Source organism: Cebus imitator, unplaced genomic scaffold (assembly GCF_001604975.1).
Source record: "Cebus imitator isolate Cc_AM_T3 unplaced genomic scaffold, Cebus_imitator-1.0 Scaffold98, whole genome shotgun sequence".
Lineage (NCBI taxonomy): Eukaryota > Metazoa > Chordata > Mammalia > Primates > Cebidae > Cebus > Cebus imitator.
Genome location: NW_016107413.1, coordinates 3,741,975 through 3,761,995, shown reverse-complemented (window position 1 = coordinate 3,761,995; position 20,021 = coordinate 3,741,975). Strand labels below are relative to the sequence as shown.

General features: G+C 35.3%; 1 protein-coding gene across 4 annotated transcripts in view; it reads left to right on the top strand.

Moving 5' to 3' along the window:
• The window catches only part of GTPBP10 (GTP binding protein 10), a 36,843-nt gene that overhangs the window by 8,784 nt on the left and 8,038 nt on the right, over positions 1-20,021 (top strand). Inside the window, exons 5-11 of one of the 4 annotated variants that reach the window (XM_017536536.2) lie at positions 5,379-5,452; positions 7,887-7,939; positions 10,618-10,725; positions 11,233-11,310; positions 14,759-14,882; positions 16,869-17,078; positions 18,765-18,957. In XM_017536536.2, coding sequence (XP_017392025.1) covers positions 5,379-5,452; positions 7,887-7,939; positions 10,618-10,725; positions 11,233-11,310; positions 14,759-14,882; positions 16,869-17,078; positions 18,765-18,957 — 840 coding nt within the window. Of the gene's footprint in view, positions 1-5,378; positions 5,453-7,886; positions 7,940-10,617; positions 10,726-11,232; positions 11,311-14,758; positions 14,883-16,868; positions 17,166-18,764; positions 18,958-20,021 lie in introns of those variants that run through there. The other 3 variants (XM_017536540.2, XM_017536539.2, XM_017536538.2) reach the window with 3 other exon arrangements.

The following is a 20,021-nucleotide window of genomic DNA, read 5'->3' as shown; positions in this document are numbered from 1 at the left end:
TGACTTTTTGTATATCCTTCTTGCCTGTGCTTAGGATCTATCTAGTCTCAGTACCGTAGACCTCGCAAGAGTGTCCTCTTCCACCAGCCTCCATTCTTTCATTAAATAATGCTGTTTAGCTATGGGGTTTGCAGTGCAGCTGCTCACTGGAAGGGGATAGATAGCAAGATACAGAGTAAATAAAGGAAGAGAAAACTTCAATATGCATTTTCTCTCTCTCCCCCATCCTCCCTCCCTTCTGCCCTCCCCCCGCCCAGCCTTATCACAGTATTATACAATTATTCAGATGGAAAATTTAAGGAAAAGATAAGGAAAACTGCCTTATTACTGCCCTTCTCCAAATTCCTAGTTCTACTTTTTGCTTCCTCATAGCTTCTTTCTAAGTTCTTTGCATCTTCCTCTCCAGTCATCTCACTGCCTCTCTACCACACTCTTAAGTCTGAATCTCTTGCCTTTTGCGCTGGCTGACCAGCCACTAGAGCTTACCTTCACTGGTCTAGGGTTCACAGAGGCCCCATTCCTACTAAAATTATAACAAGGAAAGATGTGATCCTGCCTTGCTGTTCACATTTATTTTTTTCAATAAAGCACAGTTATGAGAGTTATTAGACATAAATTCTATAATCTACATTTTCAGGAACATGGGTTTAATAGGGTTTTTTTGGACAAGACTGGCAGTCCAGCCAATCACAGTTGCATTTGGTATAAAAATGTGTTTCAAGTTCTGAAGAGACAACTTTATAGTCTCAGAAGAGCCTAGCATGGCTTAGTCATAAAAGCGGAGTGGCATGGAGGACTCAGGTTAGACTAGGTTAGGATCTCAGATCCTCTGGAGGCTGGCCAGCTGGTCTTGGGTACATTATACAGCTTCTCTAAGCCTTTCTCTCTCTCTCTCTCTCTCTCTCTCTCTCTCTCTCTCTCTCTCTCTCTCTTTTATTTTCTTTTCTCTCATTCTTCCTTCACTGTAGTTCTTTTCACCATGTCATTTGTTTTCTCATCTTTAATAGTGTTTGGAGATAGCCTTTTCTTAAAATGTGGGTGGTTAAGAAAATGCATTTACAGCAGAATACATGCTTTGCATTTTTGTACGTTCAATGAATTGTAGCTGCTATCTTCATCATCATGATATTGCCAATTTATTGGAGACTGCATATAATGAAAAGTGCCTTTTCAGAAGTAGGTTTGAAATTTGTCAGTAATCAAAGCATCAAGATTCTTAAGCATGTCAAAAGAGAATGGGGGAAAACGATTTTTAAGTGGAATGTTTAATGTATTTCCTAGTGTTTTAAAATTCGGCAACTATTCTTGAAGAATTGCTACTATGACTACTGGCATAAATAGACATCCTTTTACCTGGTTTCAGAAATGGACTAAATCATAGAAGAAAGTTATTGTACAACTAATACACTTGTGCTGCTGTTGTCAAATCTGATTTTCGCATAGGTTGGATTTTTTTAGCTTCTGAAATTCTCATTGGGTACTTTTCAAGAAAAATTTCGAATATCTGTTCTTCAATCATTAGCATCATCATTTCTATTCACACTTTGATCTTCTTGAAAATAGTTGCTTGCATTATGTTCCCAATCATTATTATGAAAATACGAGGATATTGGAAACAAGCAAGTCCAGCTAGCGATATTATGGACAAAAATAGCTGCAATTCGCTTTTCAAAAGCTGTAAGAACCTAAATGAAACAGGGTATGAGAAACATTTATGTTCCATGAGAAACAAGTCATTAAGAAACCTCACATAATTTTATTTTACATTCATTACAGAAAGATTTTTTAATGAGGAAAATTGTTGAAATACCTTCATTATAGAGCTTATGTTTTTATAGAATTCCAAATTAATATTTGCAAAATATTCTACCATTATTCCAAATGAAAGTTTGTCAGAGTTTTTGAAAGAACTCCTTCAAATTTGAATGAAACTCTGTGAAGCTGGGAATCATTTTGTCTCAAGCTTAGTATATTGCCTGATACAAAGTCAGTGCTCAATAAATATTTGTTTTATAAATTTAATGAAAATATGTGAATGAGATTTAGGAATGGATGTTTTAAATAACCCCCATTGCTAGTACTGTCTTTCATACATGGTGGGCCTTTCTTGAGGGGAATTTAGCAGTATAATCAAAAGCCTTTAAAATGAACATGTATTTTACCCAGTATTTCTTCATGTAGACATTTATTCCAAGAAAGAAATGAAAGATGTGTACAAAGACAAGTCCTAACCAGAACAATCAGGCAAGAGAAATAAAAGACATTCAAATGGGAAAGAAGGAAGTCAAATTATCTCTGTTTGCGAATGATATGATCTTATACCTGGAAAAACCCTAGAGACTCCTTCAAAAGACTCCTAGATTTGATAAATGAATTCAGTAAAATCTCAGGTTACAAAATCAGTATACACAAATCAGTAGCACTGCTATACACCAGCAACAACCAAGCTGACAATCAAATCAAGAACTCAATCCCTTTTATAATAGCCACAAAAAATAAAATACCTAAGGATTATACCTAACCAAGGTCATGAAAGATCTCTACAAGGAGAACTACAGAACCCTGCTGAAAGAAATCATAGATGACACAAACAAATGGAAATACATTCTGTGTTCATGGGTTGGAAGAATCAGTACTGTGAAAATGACCATACTGCTCAGAGCAATCTACAGATTCAATGCAGTTTCTGTCAAAATACCAATATCATTTTCACAGCATTAGAAAAAACCCTAAGATTCATATGGAATCAAAAAAGCCTGAATAGCCAAAGCAACCCTAAGCAAAAAGAACAAATCTAGAGGAATCGTATTACCTGACTTCAAATTATATTACAAGGTTATAGTAACCAAAACAGCATGATATTGGTATAGAAGTAGGTACATAGACCAATGGAATAGAATAGAGAACCCAGAAATAAAGCCAAATACTTAAGACCAACTGATATTCAACAAAGCACACAAAAATATAAGCTGGGGAAAGGATACCCTATTCAAAAAACGATGCTGGGAAAATTGTATATCCAAATGTAGAATAATGAAACTGGGTTCATATCTTTCATGATATGCAAAAATTAAGATAGATTAAAGATTTTAATCTAAGACCTGAAACCATAAAAATTCTAGAACACTTAGGAAAAAACCCGTCTGGACACTGTCCTAGACAAAGAATTTATAATTAAGATCCCAAAGCAAATGCAACAAAAATAAATAAATGGGACCTAATTAAAGTAAAAGTCCTCTGCGTGGCAAAAGAAAGAATCAACAGAGTAAACAGCCTACAGAATGGGAGAAATATTTGCAAACTGTGCATCTAAGACAGACTAATATACAGAATCTCAAGGAACTCAGCAAGGAAAAGGCAATTCCATTAAAAAGTGGACAAATGACATGGACATTTCTCAAAAGAAAATATGCATACAAATGGCCAACATCACTAATAATCAGGGAAATGCATGTTAAAACCACAATGATTTACCAACTTACCCAGCCAGAATAGTCATTATGTAAAAGTCAAAAAACAATAGATGCTATTGTAGATGTGGTGAAAAGAGAACTTTTATACTCTTAAAAGCATACAGAATGATATAATGGGCATTGGAGACTCAGAAGGAGGGAGGAAGGGAGGGCAGTGAGAGATACAAAACTGCCTATTGGGAACAGCATACACTGCTTGGGTGATGGGTACACTAAAATTCGCTGCTGAGTGAGAATGTAAATTACGTAGTACAACCTGTATGGAAAACAATATGGAGATTTCTCAAAGAACTAAAAGTAGACCTATCATTTCATCCAGCAGTCCCACTACAAGATATGCACCTAAAGGAAAAGAAGTCATTATATCCAAAATGCACCTGCACACATGTTTATGACAGTATCATTCAGAATTGCAAAGACATAGAGTCAACCGAAGTGCCCATCAACCAATGAATGGATAAAGAAAAGTGTGTATCTGTATATACACATACCATGGAATACTGCTCATCCATAAAACAGAATGAAGACATCTTCCTAAGTGAAGTGACTCAGGAATGGAAAACCAAGTGCCACATATTCTCACTCAAAAGCGGGAGCTAAGCTGTGGGTATACAAAGGCATGCAGAGTGGTATAATGGACATTGAAGCCTCAGAAGGAGGGAGAATATGTACATTACTTGGGTGATGAGTACACTGAAATCCCTGACTTCATTACCACACAATCTCTCTATGTAACAACAACAAAAAATCACTTGTACTCCTAAAGCTATTGAAATAAAAGCATTAAAAGAAATAAAAAGATATGAGCTATTAAGCCATGAAAAGATAAAAAAAGTTGTAAAGATTTAAGGATAGTCATTGCATTATTTAAAGTTATTTAGGAAAAAGATAAAAAGTACACACTTGTCAGCATAAAGAAAAAGTTGTCTATGAATTCTACCCCCCAGAGATGACTATTAACAGTGTCTGCATGTATACATATTTTTCACAGTGTTGTTTAGAGTGAAAAATTGTAGACAACCTAAATGTCTATCAATAGGAAATTAGTTAAGTAAATTACACTTCACCATTGAAAAGTGTTCACCTTATATTATTCAGTTTAAAGAGCAGGCCGACCAACTGTCAAGTAGTTTTCCTTTACTTCCTTCAAAAAAAATGTAAAACTTGAATATGATTAAGACTCTAACAACTGCCCATTTTTTATAGAAAATACAGGGAGAAAAGAGCATGCTAAGTGACCATGTAGCTGCTAGTAGAAAAATGAAGACTTTGGAAAAGAAACTCTGTAGGGCAAATGACCCATTTTCTTTAAAAATAAAATTACAAATGGGAAACAAGATGGAGGGGGAGCTTAAGAGATTTGAGCCACATCGGGCAATTGTAACATACAGACCTTATTTGGGTTTCTATTCAAACCAGATTTTAAGAAGTGTATTGCCAACGTATTAATATTTGTTGAAGCTGGGTGATAGCTAAATGGAATTCATTATTCCTCTCTACTTTTGTTTATGTTTGAAAGTATCTGTAAATTTTTTTAAAGCAATTTACAAAACAGTGTAATATTTTGTCAGTGTTTAGCTAGAGATAGTAAGTTGCAGGTGTTTTTCTTTTTTTTTTTAAATTTGTTTTTCTATGACTTCCAAGTGGTTTTTATTTTTAAATCATAATTAGAATAACAAGTATTATATGCTTTCAATACTGAAACATCTTCAGTGTACAGAATGAATTTATCTTTACCTTTTTTTAAGTATATATTGTTCTCAAGTTTTTCAAGATTATTTGTAATATATTTGTATTCTACTTTTAATCCCAAATATATTCAAGAAGTCTACTTGAATTTTTAGGAATTCAGAGATAATAATATTGGCATTTATTATAGTGTATCATTTTATATTCTTGTTTCAGATTCCCAAATGCTGGAAAATCCTCTTTGCTAAGTCAAGTTTCTCATGCAAAACCTGCGATTGCAGATTATGCATGTAAGTATAATTTGATTGTGTATTTTAGTGAGTGGAGGTAAACTTTTAAAGACTAATATTTCTCTGAGAATAAATAAAATGGCAACTCTGAGGGAGGCTTAGTTGAAAAACTTTTGGCAGATAGACCACTGTTGCACAGGCCAAAGTGCAGTGACGTGATCATGGCCCACTGCAGCCCAGGCTCAAGCCATCTCCCTGCCTCAGCCTCTCATGTAGCTGGGACTACAGATGTATGCCACCACGCCTGGCTGATTTTTTTTTTTTTTTTAATAGAGACCAAAGGTCACAACATGAGCCACAAGCTGGTCGATCTCCCCACCAAGTGCTCCTCCAGCCATACCCTCCTGAGTAAGCTGGGACTATAGGCATGTACCACCATGCCTGAATATTCAAGTTTTAAAAAATTTTTTCTGGAGACAGGGGTTTCCCTGTGTTTCCCAGGCTTGTCTTGAACTCCTGGGCTCAAGTGATCCTCCCACCTTGGCCTTCTAAATTGCTGGGATTATAGACATGAGCCACCCTGCCCAGCTGTATTTTCCATTAATCTTTGAAACCTCTATGCCCCTCAGCAAAGTTTCTTATACAGGTTAGACAGTTACTTTATTGTATTTATTTTTCTGTTTCATAATCATTTATTTGGTTTAGCTAGGATTTTATGAGCCACTTATCCTTTATCAGACACTGTGATAAGCACTAGGAAGGCTGAGATGAATACTTTCATTCATTTAGCAGATAATTTTTTTTTCTTTAGACAGAGCCTAGCTGTGTCACCCATACTGGAGTGCAGTGGTGTGAACTTGGTTCACTGCAACCTCTGCCTCCTGGGTTCAAGCCATTCTCCAGCCGTAGCCTCCCGAGTAGCTAGGACTATAGGCATGTGCCACCACGCCTGGCTAATTTTTTGTATTTTTAGTAAAGACAGGATTTCACCATGTTAGCCAGGATGGTCTCCATCTCCTGATGTCATGATCTGCCCACCTTGGCCTCCCAAAGTGCTGGGATTACAGGCGTGAGCCACCACTGTTTTGACTTTTATTGAGTGTGTAGACTATTGGAGTAAGGCATATATATATATATATATATCACTAATAAATATAAGGAAATATAAAAGGGCACTATGAAAGAGTATAGATGACTGCTTTAGGCTTCCTTGAGGATGTATGATTCTTGGACTGAGATATGAGCAATAATTATGAGTTAATTAGTAAAACAGAGTGGAGGATGACGGGTCTTTAATCAAAGGAAATATGTACACAAAGGCTTCAGTGGTGGCAGGAGTAGATTTGTTTGTCTAGAGAGCATGAAGTAAGGAAAGACTTGAGATGAGCCTAGAGATGTAAGAAACCATATCACATAGACCATGTAGGCTATATTTGATTGTAATATCTTAAGAGCAATTGGAAGCATTTAAGCAAGGGATAAAATGCTTAGGCTTGCTCCGCACAGAGATCTCTGCCTATAATATAGAAAATGGATTGGTATGGGTCATGAAAGGGTCTGAGAAAACCAGTCAGTAGGCCCTTGTGGTAGCTAGATAAGATATAAAAGAAGCTTTGGTTAAAAGTAGTAAGTATAGTAAGATCTCTGCCATCATTAAAAGGATACAGAATGACATTAACTTGGAAAATAAAATCAGGCCATTCTAAAATTAGACTGTGACTAAGTAGAATTAAGTTTGGACTAATTGTGATAAATCACAAGGCCAGTATTTGTTATAATATGTAGGACTTGAGACGAAAAGCAAAAAGTCATAGGTAAGAGACTAATGTAGGGTTGATGAGGCTTAAGAATAACTGAATGAGAAGGAACTAGAAAAATTTCACCCACAGTCCAGTGATAGAAACCTGATAGCTGACTCCCCTAAACATCTTTTACACTCCTTAAAGTGCAATAGAGGAACATTGAGGTTCAGTAATTACATTAGGCCTATAGAGATTGTAAAAATCAGTATTTGTCCTTTTCCAAATACTAATTACTTATTTATTTTAGAGACAGGGTCTAGCTCTGTCTCTCAGGCTGGAGTACAGTGGCATGATCATACCTCACAGCAACCTTGAACTTCTAGGCTCAAGCGATCCTCCCACATCAGCCTCCAGAATAGCTAGGACTACAGATGTGCACTGCCATGCCTGCCCATTTTAAATTTTTTGTAGAGACAGAGTCTCACTATGTTGCCCAGGCTTGCCTTGAACTCCTAGCTTCAAATGATCCTCCTGCCTTGGCCTCCCAAAGCATTGGGATTACAGACATGAGCCACAACACTTGGTCCTCCAAGTACATGTTACATAGCAAAGATAGTCATAGTTTCCATTTTAGCTAAAGAACAAAATCGGAATTGAAATATTGTTTATTCTATGCATAATGCCAAGACACTTTTGAGAGTACCAGCCTTAAAATAAATTCTATCCTTAATTTATTGCTGTGTTTCTTTTAGTTACAACATTAAAGCCTGAACTTGGAAAGATTATGTACAATGATTTCAAACAGGTAAGTATTTTTAAAGTAAAACACTTCATTAGAAGTCAGGGTACTTGGTTTTGGTACTTACTTTGACTTTCTTGTTCTTCCAAAGTTTATGTCCCATTTATCCCTACAACATTATGCCTTCTTCTTTATCTCCTTAGTCTTGGTTTCTTCTTATTGCAAGTCTTTCTTTTACTACTGTATTGGATTATTTATCTTTGTTTTTTAAAAATGCTCTCTAAAGTTCATGGTAATGATTTTATTCCAACTTTCTTTTTTTGAAAAAAAAAAAAAAAAAAAAAAAAAAACTTTTAGTGGAATTTTGGTCTCAACCAGCTGTTAAAATTCATTTTTCCTTCATAAGTAACAACTGTGGATCTTCTTTTATTATACTTACAATAAAAACTGTAAAAGGAAAGTAACAATATTTAAAATATGTACAATCTAGCAGTTGTGCTCCTTAGCATTTACCCAAGTAAATTGAAAACTTGTGCATACACAGAAGGCTCCACATGGATGCTTATAGCAGCTTTATTTGTAATTACCAAACCTTGGAAACAACCAAGATATCTTTCAGTAGATGAATGGGTAAATAAACTGTGGTATATATTTAGACAGTGGGTTATTATTCAGCTCTAAAGAGGCCTCAGAAAGACCTAATGGAATCTTAAATGCCCATTTCTAAGTGGGAGAAGCCAATCTGAAAAGGCTGTGTGATACCGTGTGATTCCAACTATGTGACATTCTGGATAAGGCAAAGCTGTGGAGACAGTCAAAAAAAAAAAAAAATCAATGATTGCCAGGGTTGGGGGGGAGGAGAGATGAATAGGCAGAGTGCATAGAATTTCTAGGGCACACTATAAAATGTGAAACTATATAGTACATTATTCTGTTGCTATAATGGTAGATACAGTATACATTTGTTAAAATCCATAGAATGTACAGCACCAAGAATGAAACCTAATATAAAGTATAGACTTTGGGTGCTAACGATGCATCAGTATAGGTTCATATAGTTTTCTGACATAATTTAAAAAACATTAAAAAATTATATTCAGTTACAGTGATATGACAGTAAAAGATAAAAGCAATTATAGAATGTTAAATGTAAGTAAAATTATTAAATATAGAATAATATGAATATAGAGAACGATACTTAGAGGAAAAGAGAACACTGTTTATACCTAATTTTTAAGAGAAATTAGTAGAGGAAATTTCAGGACATGAGACTTCTGTTGTGCATGCTGCTTTGTCAGCTTCCTTTAAGACCCCGAATTCTTTATCTACACTGGGCAGGGGATGTAGGGTACTGCCTCTCATTCTTTGTTGCACTTCACAATTACCTGGGTGGCTTAAGAACAGCAATGATAAATGATACTTGGGCCCCAGAGATTTGAGACTAAATCTCTTGGGGGTAGGGCCTGGACATTTGTAGTTTCTAAGAGCTCCCTACATGATTATGAAGCACAGTAAGGTTTGAAAAGCACAAGTGTAGAATGATGCTTAATAATGATTATTCCCTCTAAGAGGAGTATAGGAACACTGTATTCTTTTATTAGGTTGGTACAAAAGTTACTGCAGTTTTGATCATTAAAAGTAATGGCCAAAAGTAGGAGAGCCACAACTACAACTTGGGTTTGTCGAGTGCAGTTTCACCTGACTGATTTAACTTGAATACTGGCACAAAATGAGATGATGGCAAGGAAGCGTGCTCAGGTGATTGAACTTCTAGATGATAGAACTCTGCTCCTCATGTAATGCCATGAGCTTTGCTTAAGTAAAAATGATAATTACCTACAAAAATGTGAAGCATTAGCAAACATGGCACTGCAAAGAACAGGTGAGGAGAATCACACCACTATTAATGTAGTAAAGCCTATTCAAAGTAATGACCAAAACCACAGGTACTTTTGCACCAACCTAATACTTTGTAAGAATGGTTGACAATCCTGCTGGTATAATACGAACAGAGAAGGAACAATGGTGCCAAATAAATAATTACAAATTGAATTTAAAATACCGAGCTATACCTAGTAAATGTCTTTGTAATTAATATCCTTGTAAACTTTTATGAATTCAGAGTGTAAAGATTGAAATTCTATGAAAAGTTCATCTTGGACAATACCATTTAGGAAATTATAAATAAATTTTAAACTAGGGACTAGTGTGGTGGACCACACCTGTAATCCCAGCACTTTGGGAGGTGAGAGGATCACTTGAGGATAGGAGTTTGAGACCAGTCTGTGCAACATAGTGAGACCCTGTCTCTACAAAAAAATGTTTTAGCTGGGCATGATGTGTGTGCCTGTAGTCTCAGCTACTTGGGAGACTGAGGTAGAAGCATGACTTGAGCCCAGGAGTTCGAGTCTGCAGTGAGCTATAGTCACACCACTGCACGGTAGCCTGGGTGACAGATCTTATCTCTAAAATAATAATAATAAATAAACAAATGTTAAACTAATCTGTAAAATTCCTAGATTATTCAGAGTAAATATGGGACTAATATCTGATAACAGAAGATTTTAATTCTGAATATTGTAGATTAATTTTGCTATAATAGTATATTGGCTTTTCAAAGATGTAGTGGTAATCATAAGCTAGGAAGTGTTTATATTTGAAATGTCTTGAAAATTTTTGGATGTAATTAAACTTGTGGTTTTCATATATTTTCCTTTTTCATCAACCGTTTAACTTTGTATTAGATATCAGTAGCTGATCTTCCAGGTTTAATAGAAGGAGCACATATGAACAAAGGAATGGGCCACAAATTCCTCAAGCATATAGAAAGAACTAGACAACTACTTTTTGTTGTAAGTCATATGCATACCAATGTGATATTCAAATAAATATGAAAATCAATGAATTTAATTTTTCTTAGAATTTTTTTATAAATAAGAAAGTGGTAGCGTATGTTACTCCACTAAGTCTTTTATGATATGGCAATGGAAGTGACATTGTTTACTATATCATATGTAAGTTTGGCCATACTTGTTAAGATGTATTTCCTTAAGATTTCCAACATACTACCATATTATATAGTATGATAGCATCTCTTTCATACTTCATTGGTGGTGCTAGAGTTATATATGAGATTGTTTCTATTGGTACAAATTGTCTTATCTATTCTAGTTTTTTATTAATGACTGTAATTTTATCAGAATTATAATTAACATTTATTTCTGTTACTTATTTTGAATTGCTAAATAACAAGTAGAGTATAGAGAAATTGTTTTTAGCTTGAGAGAGTAAAACATTTTAAAACATAGAAATGTATAGCTATTTTTCTTATGTTAAAGATTGTCTCCATCTCTTTTTAGGTTGATATTTCTGGATTTCAGCTTTCTTATCGCACTCAATACAGAACTGCTTTTGAAACCATAATACTGCTTACAAAAGTAGGTTTTCTGTTTTACTATGTTCTATATTTGGTCTAATATGTAGACCAAAGTGTTTGAGTTTGGCCAGGCTGGTCTCAAACTCCTGACCTCAGATAATCCACCCGCCTCGGCTTCCCAAAGTGCTGGGATTACAGATGTAGGCCACCACGCCATGCCTTCGTTGTTCTTTAGACCAGCTGCCCATTGGACATCTTCTTTGATTGGATGTCCCGTTAGTCACTTAATATTGATAAAAGTAAACTTTTTTTTTTCTTTCTTGTGTCTGGAGCATCAGGTAAAAAGTAAACTTTTTAAAAAACTTTCAGCCATCCCCATAGCTTAGTGAATGTGTAAGCTGTGATGTACTGATTCTTCTCACCACCTGCACAAGCCTTGTCAGTTTCTTATCCTAAATCTCTCTGAAATCCATCTACTTGTCTTCATTTACACTGTTAGAGTCATCAACCCTTCTCACTGGAATATTGAATCTGGTCCTGTCCCCTGTTTCCTGTCTTGCTTCTTTCCAGTCCATTTTTTATATGGCAGCTAGAGTGATCTTTGTAAAAAAAACCGAGGTGATGTTCCCTGCCTAAAATGCTTTGATGGACCCCCACAGCTGTTAGGTTAAAATCTAACCTGAGCATGATTTATGAAATCGGCAAACTGGGCCCCTACCTAGCAGTCCTCCTCCCTAACCGTCTCCCCTAGATGCTACATTTCAGCCATGTGATTTCTCTCTAAGACAACATGGTGTTACTTACCTCCAGGAATTTATAGATCCTATTTAATTTACTACTTTTCATCTATAATGAGTAATACTGCTGTGAACATTTGTATACAGGTTTTTATATAGACATGATTTCATTTCTCTTGGGTAGGAGTGGAATTGCTGGATCAGATAGTAATTCTTTAACATTTTGAGGAACTGCAAAACTATTCCAAATTGGTAGCACCATTTTGCCATTTTACAGTCCCACTATCAATGTATGAGGGTTCCAATTTTTTCACATGAATGTCACACTTATTATTGTCTGTCGTTTTTACTTTACTCACCCTTGTAGGAGCGCAGTGGTATTTTTTTATAGTTCTTATTTGCATTTCTCTTATGATTAATTATGCTAAACATCTTTTTATGTGCTTTTTAGGCCATTTCTGTATCTTTGGAGGAAAGTCTGTTCAGATTCTGTATGCATTACTATTTGCATTATTTGCTTTTTAATTATTGAGTTGTAAGCATTTTTTATATTTTAGGAAATAAGTCCCTTCTTTTTTTTCTGTTTTTGAGACGGAGTCTCACTCTGTCATCTGGGCTGGAGTCTCACTCTGTCATCTGGGCTGTAGTGCAGTGGCAAGATCTCGGCTCACTGCAACCTTCACCTCCTGGATTCAAGTGAATCTCCAGCCTCAGCCTCCCAAGTTGCTGAGATTACAAGCACGTGCCACCATGCCAGGCTAATTTTTATATTTTTAGTAAAGATGAGGTTTCACCATCTTGGCCAGGCTGGTCTTGAACTCCTGACCTCAGGTGATTCGCCTGCCTCAGCCTTCCAAAGTGCTGGGATTACAGGCGTGAGCCACCAGATATAAGTCCCTTCTAAGATACATGATTTGAAAATATTTTCTCCCCTTCTGTGACTTGTCTTTTCACTTTTTCAGTGTATTTTTTGTGTGTTCTTTGTGGCACAAAACTTTTATTTATTTAATTTTCCAGTTTTATTAAAGTGTAATTGATATAAAAATTGTGTGTACTTAAAGTGCACAAGTGATGTTTGGATATATGTATACATTTTAAAATGATTAAATCAAGCTAATACGATCTGTCATCTTACACATTATTTCTTTTGTGTTGAGAACATTTAAGATTTACTGTTACAGCAATTTTCAAATAATAATACATTAACTATAGTCACCATACTGTACAGTAGATCTCCAGAACTTGTTCATCCTATTTAACTGAATCTTTGTTCCCTTTGACCAACACCACTCCATCCTTCCTTCTGCAAGCACTTAGCAACCACAATTTTCCTTGCTTCTATGAATTCAACCTTTTAAGATTCCACATATAAGTGGGATTATGCAGTATTTGTATTTCTGTGCCTGGCTTATTTCACTTAATATAGTGTTCTCCAGGTTGATCCATGTTGTTGTGACAAGATTTTCTTTTTTTAAGGCTGAATGGTATTCAGTTGTGTGTGTGTATGTGTGTGTGTGTGTTTGTGTGTGTGTGTGTATCACGTTTTCATTATTCATCCATTGATGGACATTTAGTTTGATTCCATGTTGTGACCGTTATGAATAATGCTTCAGTAAAAATGGGAGTGCAGATATCTCTGAAATACTGGTTTTATTTTGTTTGGATATATACCCAGAAATGGGATTGCTATCCAAAACATAAGGAGTCAGAACAGCTCAATAGCAAGAAAACAACCCCAAATTTTTAATTTTGATGAAATTCCATTTGTTTCATTCCTTTCTTTTATTTTTTATTTTTTATTTTTTTTGAGACAGAGTCTTCCTCTGTTGCCAGGCGCCAGGCTGGAGTGCAGTGATGTGATCTCGGCTCACTGCAACCTCTGCCTCCCGAGTTGAAGCAATTCTCCTGCCTCAGCCTCCCGAGTAGCTGGGACTACAGGCGCAACACCACCACACCTAGCTAATTTTTGTATTTTTAGTAGAGATGGGGTTTTACCATGTTGGCCAGGATGGTCTCAATCTCTTGACCTCGTGATCCACCCGCCTTGGCCTCCCAAAGTGTTGGGATTACAGGCGTGAGCCACCACACCCAGCCTCCTTTCCTTAAATTAAAATTTTTTGGTAGAAATGGGGTCTTGCTCTGTTGTTGAAGCTTGTCTTGAACTCCTGGACTCAAGTGATCCTCCTACCTCAGCCTCTTAAAGTGCTGAGATTACAGGCATGAGCCACCATGCCCAGTCTTATGAATTTATTTGTCTTTAATACGAACAGAGTCTCACTGTCATGTAGGCTAGAGTGCAGGCATGATTGTAGCTCATTGTAGTCTCAAACTCCTTGTGGCCTTCAGCAGTCTTCCACCTTTTATCTGTTCTTTTACTTGTGCTTTTCATGTCATTTCTAAGAAACAGTTGTCTAATCCAAGGTGACAAAGATGTGCTCCTAGGTATATTTACTTTTTCCAAGAATACTACAGGTACAACATTAAGTGATCATTATTGACTTCTGAATTTTATGTATGTGAAGTCCAGATACCCATATTTGACTCTAGATGCAAAATTACAACTGTCTCTAGGATGTCATTTAAGCTAAAACATACTAATACGTGACCTAACCAGAATCATTTTCTGAAATTCTTCCTATAGTTTTCTGTTGTAGGGATTTGTTGCATTTCAGTGATGTGAATGGGCTTTAGATCACCCAGATCATTAATTACCAAATAAGTTTATAGAGAAACCAGTAATAAAATTACTGGGTTTTCTCTTTTGATTTAAAGGAGTTGGAATTGTACAAAGAAGAGCTTCAGACAAAACCTGCACTTTTGGCAGTTAATAAAATGGACTTGCCAGATGCTCAAGATAAGCTCCATGAATTGATGAACCAGCTCCAGAATCCTAAAGGTAAACCTGTTTATTCATTTAATTCTAATTTAATGAATAATTACAATGTACAGAGAATGCTGTTATCATCAGTGGAAAAGAAAACTGACAGTTTCTTCTCTTAAAAGTCGCATTTGAAGAAAAAAATATACATAACATGTAAATAACATTGTAACATAATAATTATCGAATTCCAGAATGTTTGATATGGGCAGTAAATTAAAGGAGACAAAAGAAAAAAACGACAAATTTCAACTAAAAAGGTCAGGCTTTATGAAGAAGTAAAACTTAAATTGGGCCCATAAAGCATATGTGGGATTTGAATAAAAGAAGGAAAAAGTCAGCAGCTACCTGTGAAGTCTTTCACTTTCATTAACATACTTCACAAGCTCTTCATTCCCCTAGTACTGTACATCATAAAATTATAAACAGAAGTAACAAGTTCTAAAGAAGTATGTTTCTTTGCAAAACTAACTCTGTAGGTTTCTGAAGAGGATGAGTCGTCTGAAAAGAACATTTTTCCTGTGTATGTGTGACATAGAAAAATAGAAGCTATGACTCCAAAATGATTTATTTTTCTGAAATTTACCTCTTGGACTATGTGTAAAGTAACTTAAAGGGATTCTCCATAGTTTTGAATATTGACATTTGCAGAACACCTTCTATCCTATGGCAATGATGATTTCATTCAGTTTAGTAGAGAACCTTATGCACAAATGAGGAAGAGTAGGGCATATGATATGTGGATAACATGTTTTTCAGTAATACTGTGTCTCTGTTTTTATTCTTGGTAACAATTGAGGGACAGTATATTATGGTGTACTAAGACTATCAAACAGCACCAGAGGTCCTTTCCTCTCAAAAATCTTTCCCTTGTGTAGTTTACATGTTGGAGCTTTCCTTGAGTTCACAAATTACTCATGGGATATAAATATTCCCTGATACTAAATAGTCTTTATTCTTACTATCATATGCTTTATAGGTCATTAATTCTGTTTGCTAGTTGATCTTGCAGAGAAGGGAATTTTCAGAGGAAGTACCAAAAGTGAGGGTGACTCAGGAGTCTGTAGCTATTCTGACCTATCATGAAATAAAATATAGGCCCTCTAGTGATAATCCTGAGTTAGCCTCTCTGGACTTTGTTGAGGGCTTTGAATCTCAGAAAGCAAGCTCCATGTTGTCTTTTCCAATCTGTTTCAGTCCAGACTGTAAGGTAACGCACATGTTAAAAAGCTATATTGAGCCATTCAACAATGTATGGGTATTCCAAAACATGTTACACATGATAAAGCCATTAATGTCATTTTTTAAAATTATATTTAAATTTTTTATTTTGAAAGCTTCTTCACGGATCTTTTTTTTTTAGAGTTATTACCTAGTTCATATCAGTTAACCCATCCAATTGGCTGCCATCTTTCCAGCCAATCAGTATGCAACGGTGACAGGAAAGAGGTAAAAATTATATAACAGTTGTTAGCCCTTGTGGGTTGACAGATTGGACTCATCTGAAATTATCTTCCCTTGAATGCTCTATTATCCCTCTTCAGTTTTAGTATGGATCCTAGGATCATTGATGATAAACCTATACTTTTGGGAAGTTAAAGGTCTCTAGCATACTGAGGCCAGGTAGAATGTCTCAAATTATAAATGATGTTAATATTTTTACAGAAAGTATCTTTCAGAGAATCAATGCTTCCTTGCCTTATTTAACCCTCCTCAAACAAAATTTATTACTTCCTTAAGTCATTTTTGTGATTCCTCTTCTACTAATACTTAGTTTGGTTTAAAATATATTCATCTAACAAGCATATTATGTGCCAAGAACCTTACCATAATCAATAGTAAAATCTAAAGGCTCTGAGAGTTTATTAGAGAGAAAAGGGACAAAAAGACATGAAAAAATGCTAAGTTTTTGGCTCCCTGCTTCACAAATCAAACCATTAACACAGTTTTAACTTACTTTCAAAAACAATGGAAATCAGCTTAGCTTTGTGTTCTTTCTTTTAGATTTTCTGCATTTATTTGGAAAAAACATGATTCCAGAGAGGACTGTAGAGTTCCAACATATCATCCCCGTATCTGCAGTTACTGGAGAAGGAATTGAAGAATTAAAGAACTGTATAAGAAAGTCATTGGATGAACAGGCCAACCAGGAAAATGATGCATATCATAAGAAACAGTTGCTTAATTTGTGGATTTCTGATAAAGTATCTTCAAGTGAGCTACCATCATGAAAGCATGCTGTTACTGGTTCTAAAGTGAATATAATTTAAATATATTAAAAATGATATTGATGGAATGCTATTTAATGCTTAAAAACAAGGAAATCCTTTTGTCTGTGACATGGATGAACCTGGAGGACATGTTCAGTGAAATATGCCAGGCTTAGAAAGACAAATACTGCATAATGTCACTTATATGTGGAATCTTAAAAAGTTGAACTCATAGAAGCAGAGAATAGAATGGTGGTTATCAAGGGCTGGTTGGGGAGTGGAAGCTTGAGGAGATGTTGGTCAAAGTATACAAAATTTCAGTTAGACAAGGTAACTGATTTTAAGAGATCTATTGTACAGCTTGGTGACTATAATTAACAACGGTGTATTTCTGAGTAAAATTTTTTTTTTTATTTTTTGAGACTGACTTTCGCTCTTGTTACCCAGGCTGGAGTGCAATGGCGCAATCTCGGCTCACCACAACCTCCACCTCCTGGGTTCAAGCAATTCTGCCTCAGCCTCCCAAGTAGCTGGGACTACAGGCGTGTGCCACCATGCCCGGCTAATTTTTGTATTTTTAGTAGAGACGGGGTTTCACCATGTTGACCGGGATGGTCTCGATCTCTTGACCAGTGGTTTTTCCATAAAAGCATATAAGGTAATGCATGTGTTAATAGCTATATTGCACCATTCCACAATGTATAGATATTTCAAAACATGTTACACATAAATCCATATTTTTTCTGCCATTTTTTAAAATTTAACTTTTTTTTATTTTGAAAGCTTTTTCACAGATCTTTTTTTAGTATTATTACCTTCTGATATATGTGTTTTTGTTCAAGAACCGTACCTTTTAAAGTTGTTGTTTGGTAGTTAAGTATGTCAACAGTAAAAAAAGTAACTAATGGCCAGGCATGGAGGCTCATGCCTGTAATCCCAGCACTTTGGGAGGCCAAGGAGGGCAGATCACTTGACATCAGCAGTTCAAGACCAGCCTGGCCAGCATGGTGAAACCCCGTCTCTACTAAAAATATAAAAAATTGGCTGGGTGTTGTGGTGCATGCCTGTTGTAGTCCCAGCTACTCTGGAGGCTGAGACAGGAGAATTGCTTGAATGCAGGAGGCAGAGGATATAGTGAGTCTGAGATTGCACCACTGCACTCCCGCCTGGGTAACAGAAGTAGACTCCATCTCAAAAAAAAGAAAAACAAAGTAAGAGCTAAAAAGTACATTTTACAAGTTTATGGCCAGTCCACCTGTAATATTCTCTGATATTCCTTAGGATGTCCCTATTGAGATCATTTTTAAAATTTATATAGAAGCATTCTCTAGATTATTATTAGAATGAGCAATTCATTTTTGTTTGTTTTTGAGCCTGTCTTGTATCTGGCTGCACTAAATATATAATAGTTCTCTTTTGTGGAGACCTTAAAACCCTAAATTTGAATGCATGTTTAATGATAATAAAGTTATAACAGAAACCAGCAGATAGACTGTTCATAGTTTATGTATTGTTCTCAGCTTAAATTTTTTTCTGATTTGATAACGTGGATGACGTTTTTTCCAGTATTATTTTACTTATATTTGTTTTGTTGTCTGTTTCTCCTACCTCCCATTCCAGTCCCCAAACACTTTTTTTGTATTTCTTTTTTCTTCATTGCTTATGAATTTATTGAGTGTCACTCTTGTAGCAAACACTGTGCAGTTTGCTGTATGTACCCATGTTGAAGAGAACAGACGGGACCTATTGTCCTTGTATATCTCACATTTGATAACAGAAACTTCAGGGGATTGGAATAGACTCATTTATTCACAACAAAAGAATAAGAATGAGGAAAAGCATTTGGAATTTGTGCTGATCACAGTGACCAGGCTTTGTATTGGGTATGTTTTACATTTGTAACTTCAGTGCTATTTTTTTTTTAAGTTCTGTTATTTTATAAATGTAAACAAGTAGCAGTGTAAGGACAATTTCATCAGGTGAATGTCGGAAATACTGGCACCATGATCTTATTTTGTGCTGCGGCAAAGGGTAGTAGATGTGTGTTCAGGATTATTTGCTCTGTCAGTAATGCCCAGGGTGCCACTCATGACTAAGCAAAGCATTTTATTACATGAGTCACTAAAATGTTCAATTAACTAGTATTTTCTGGTTACTGCAAGTGTACTCTATGTACCTTTTTTTGACCTTTGATTTTTATTCTGACCGAGAAAATTAGATTCCTTTATCTTTTAAAAAATTTGAAAACATAAAGACTTGTTTTGAAGTCTTTTAACATTATCTCAGATGCATTTTATTTTGTCCTTAAGCAAGACTTTTCATTTTTACCTTTTAAAATGTAATTTTCAAAATATATGCTTTTTGAAATGCTTATTATATTACTGAATAACCAGAGTATTAAATTCAATGTATAGCAAATTCTTACAGTCCCAGTGGCTCTGCAGAGCTTTCTATATCAGATTTATTTACCATCATGAAATGCAAGTTTATATAATATTAAGTATATTGTACTATGAAGTTGGATCTGTGTACTGAAAAATTCCAGAATACCTATTATATTGCGCTTTTTGTGATATATATTCATATTATTGTATGTCATAGCAAGATGAACTTTTTTTAAAATGATAAACATGTATTAGTTACATAATCAGGAAAAAAGTCATCTTTTATAATGGGAAAAATTAGGTCAAGGATATTTCAGTTTTTATCCAATTAGTTTTCTTGTAAAGTTATGTATTTTCTTTCATCTCACTGTTATTTGCTTCTCAAAAATGGAGGTTAGAGATTCCTTTCAGTAGTTAATGAAAGCTACAGACTTTTCTTGCCAAAAAATGTACATAAACACTTAAAATATTTTCCAAGCAATTTCACAGTGTTTGCAAAATTTAGATTGAAAACCCACTTTCACAAATCGCATCTAGAAATTTGCAATGTATTAAGGTATATT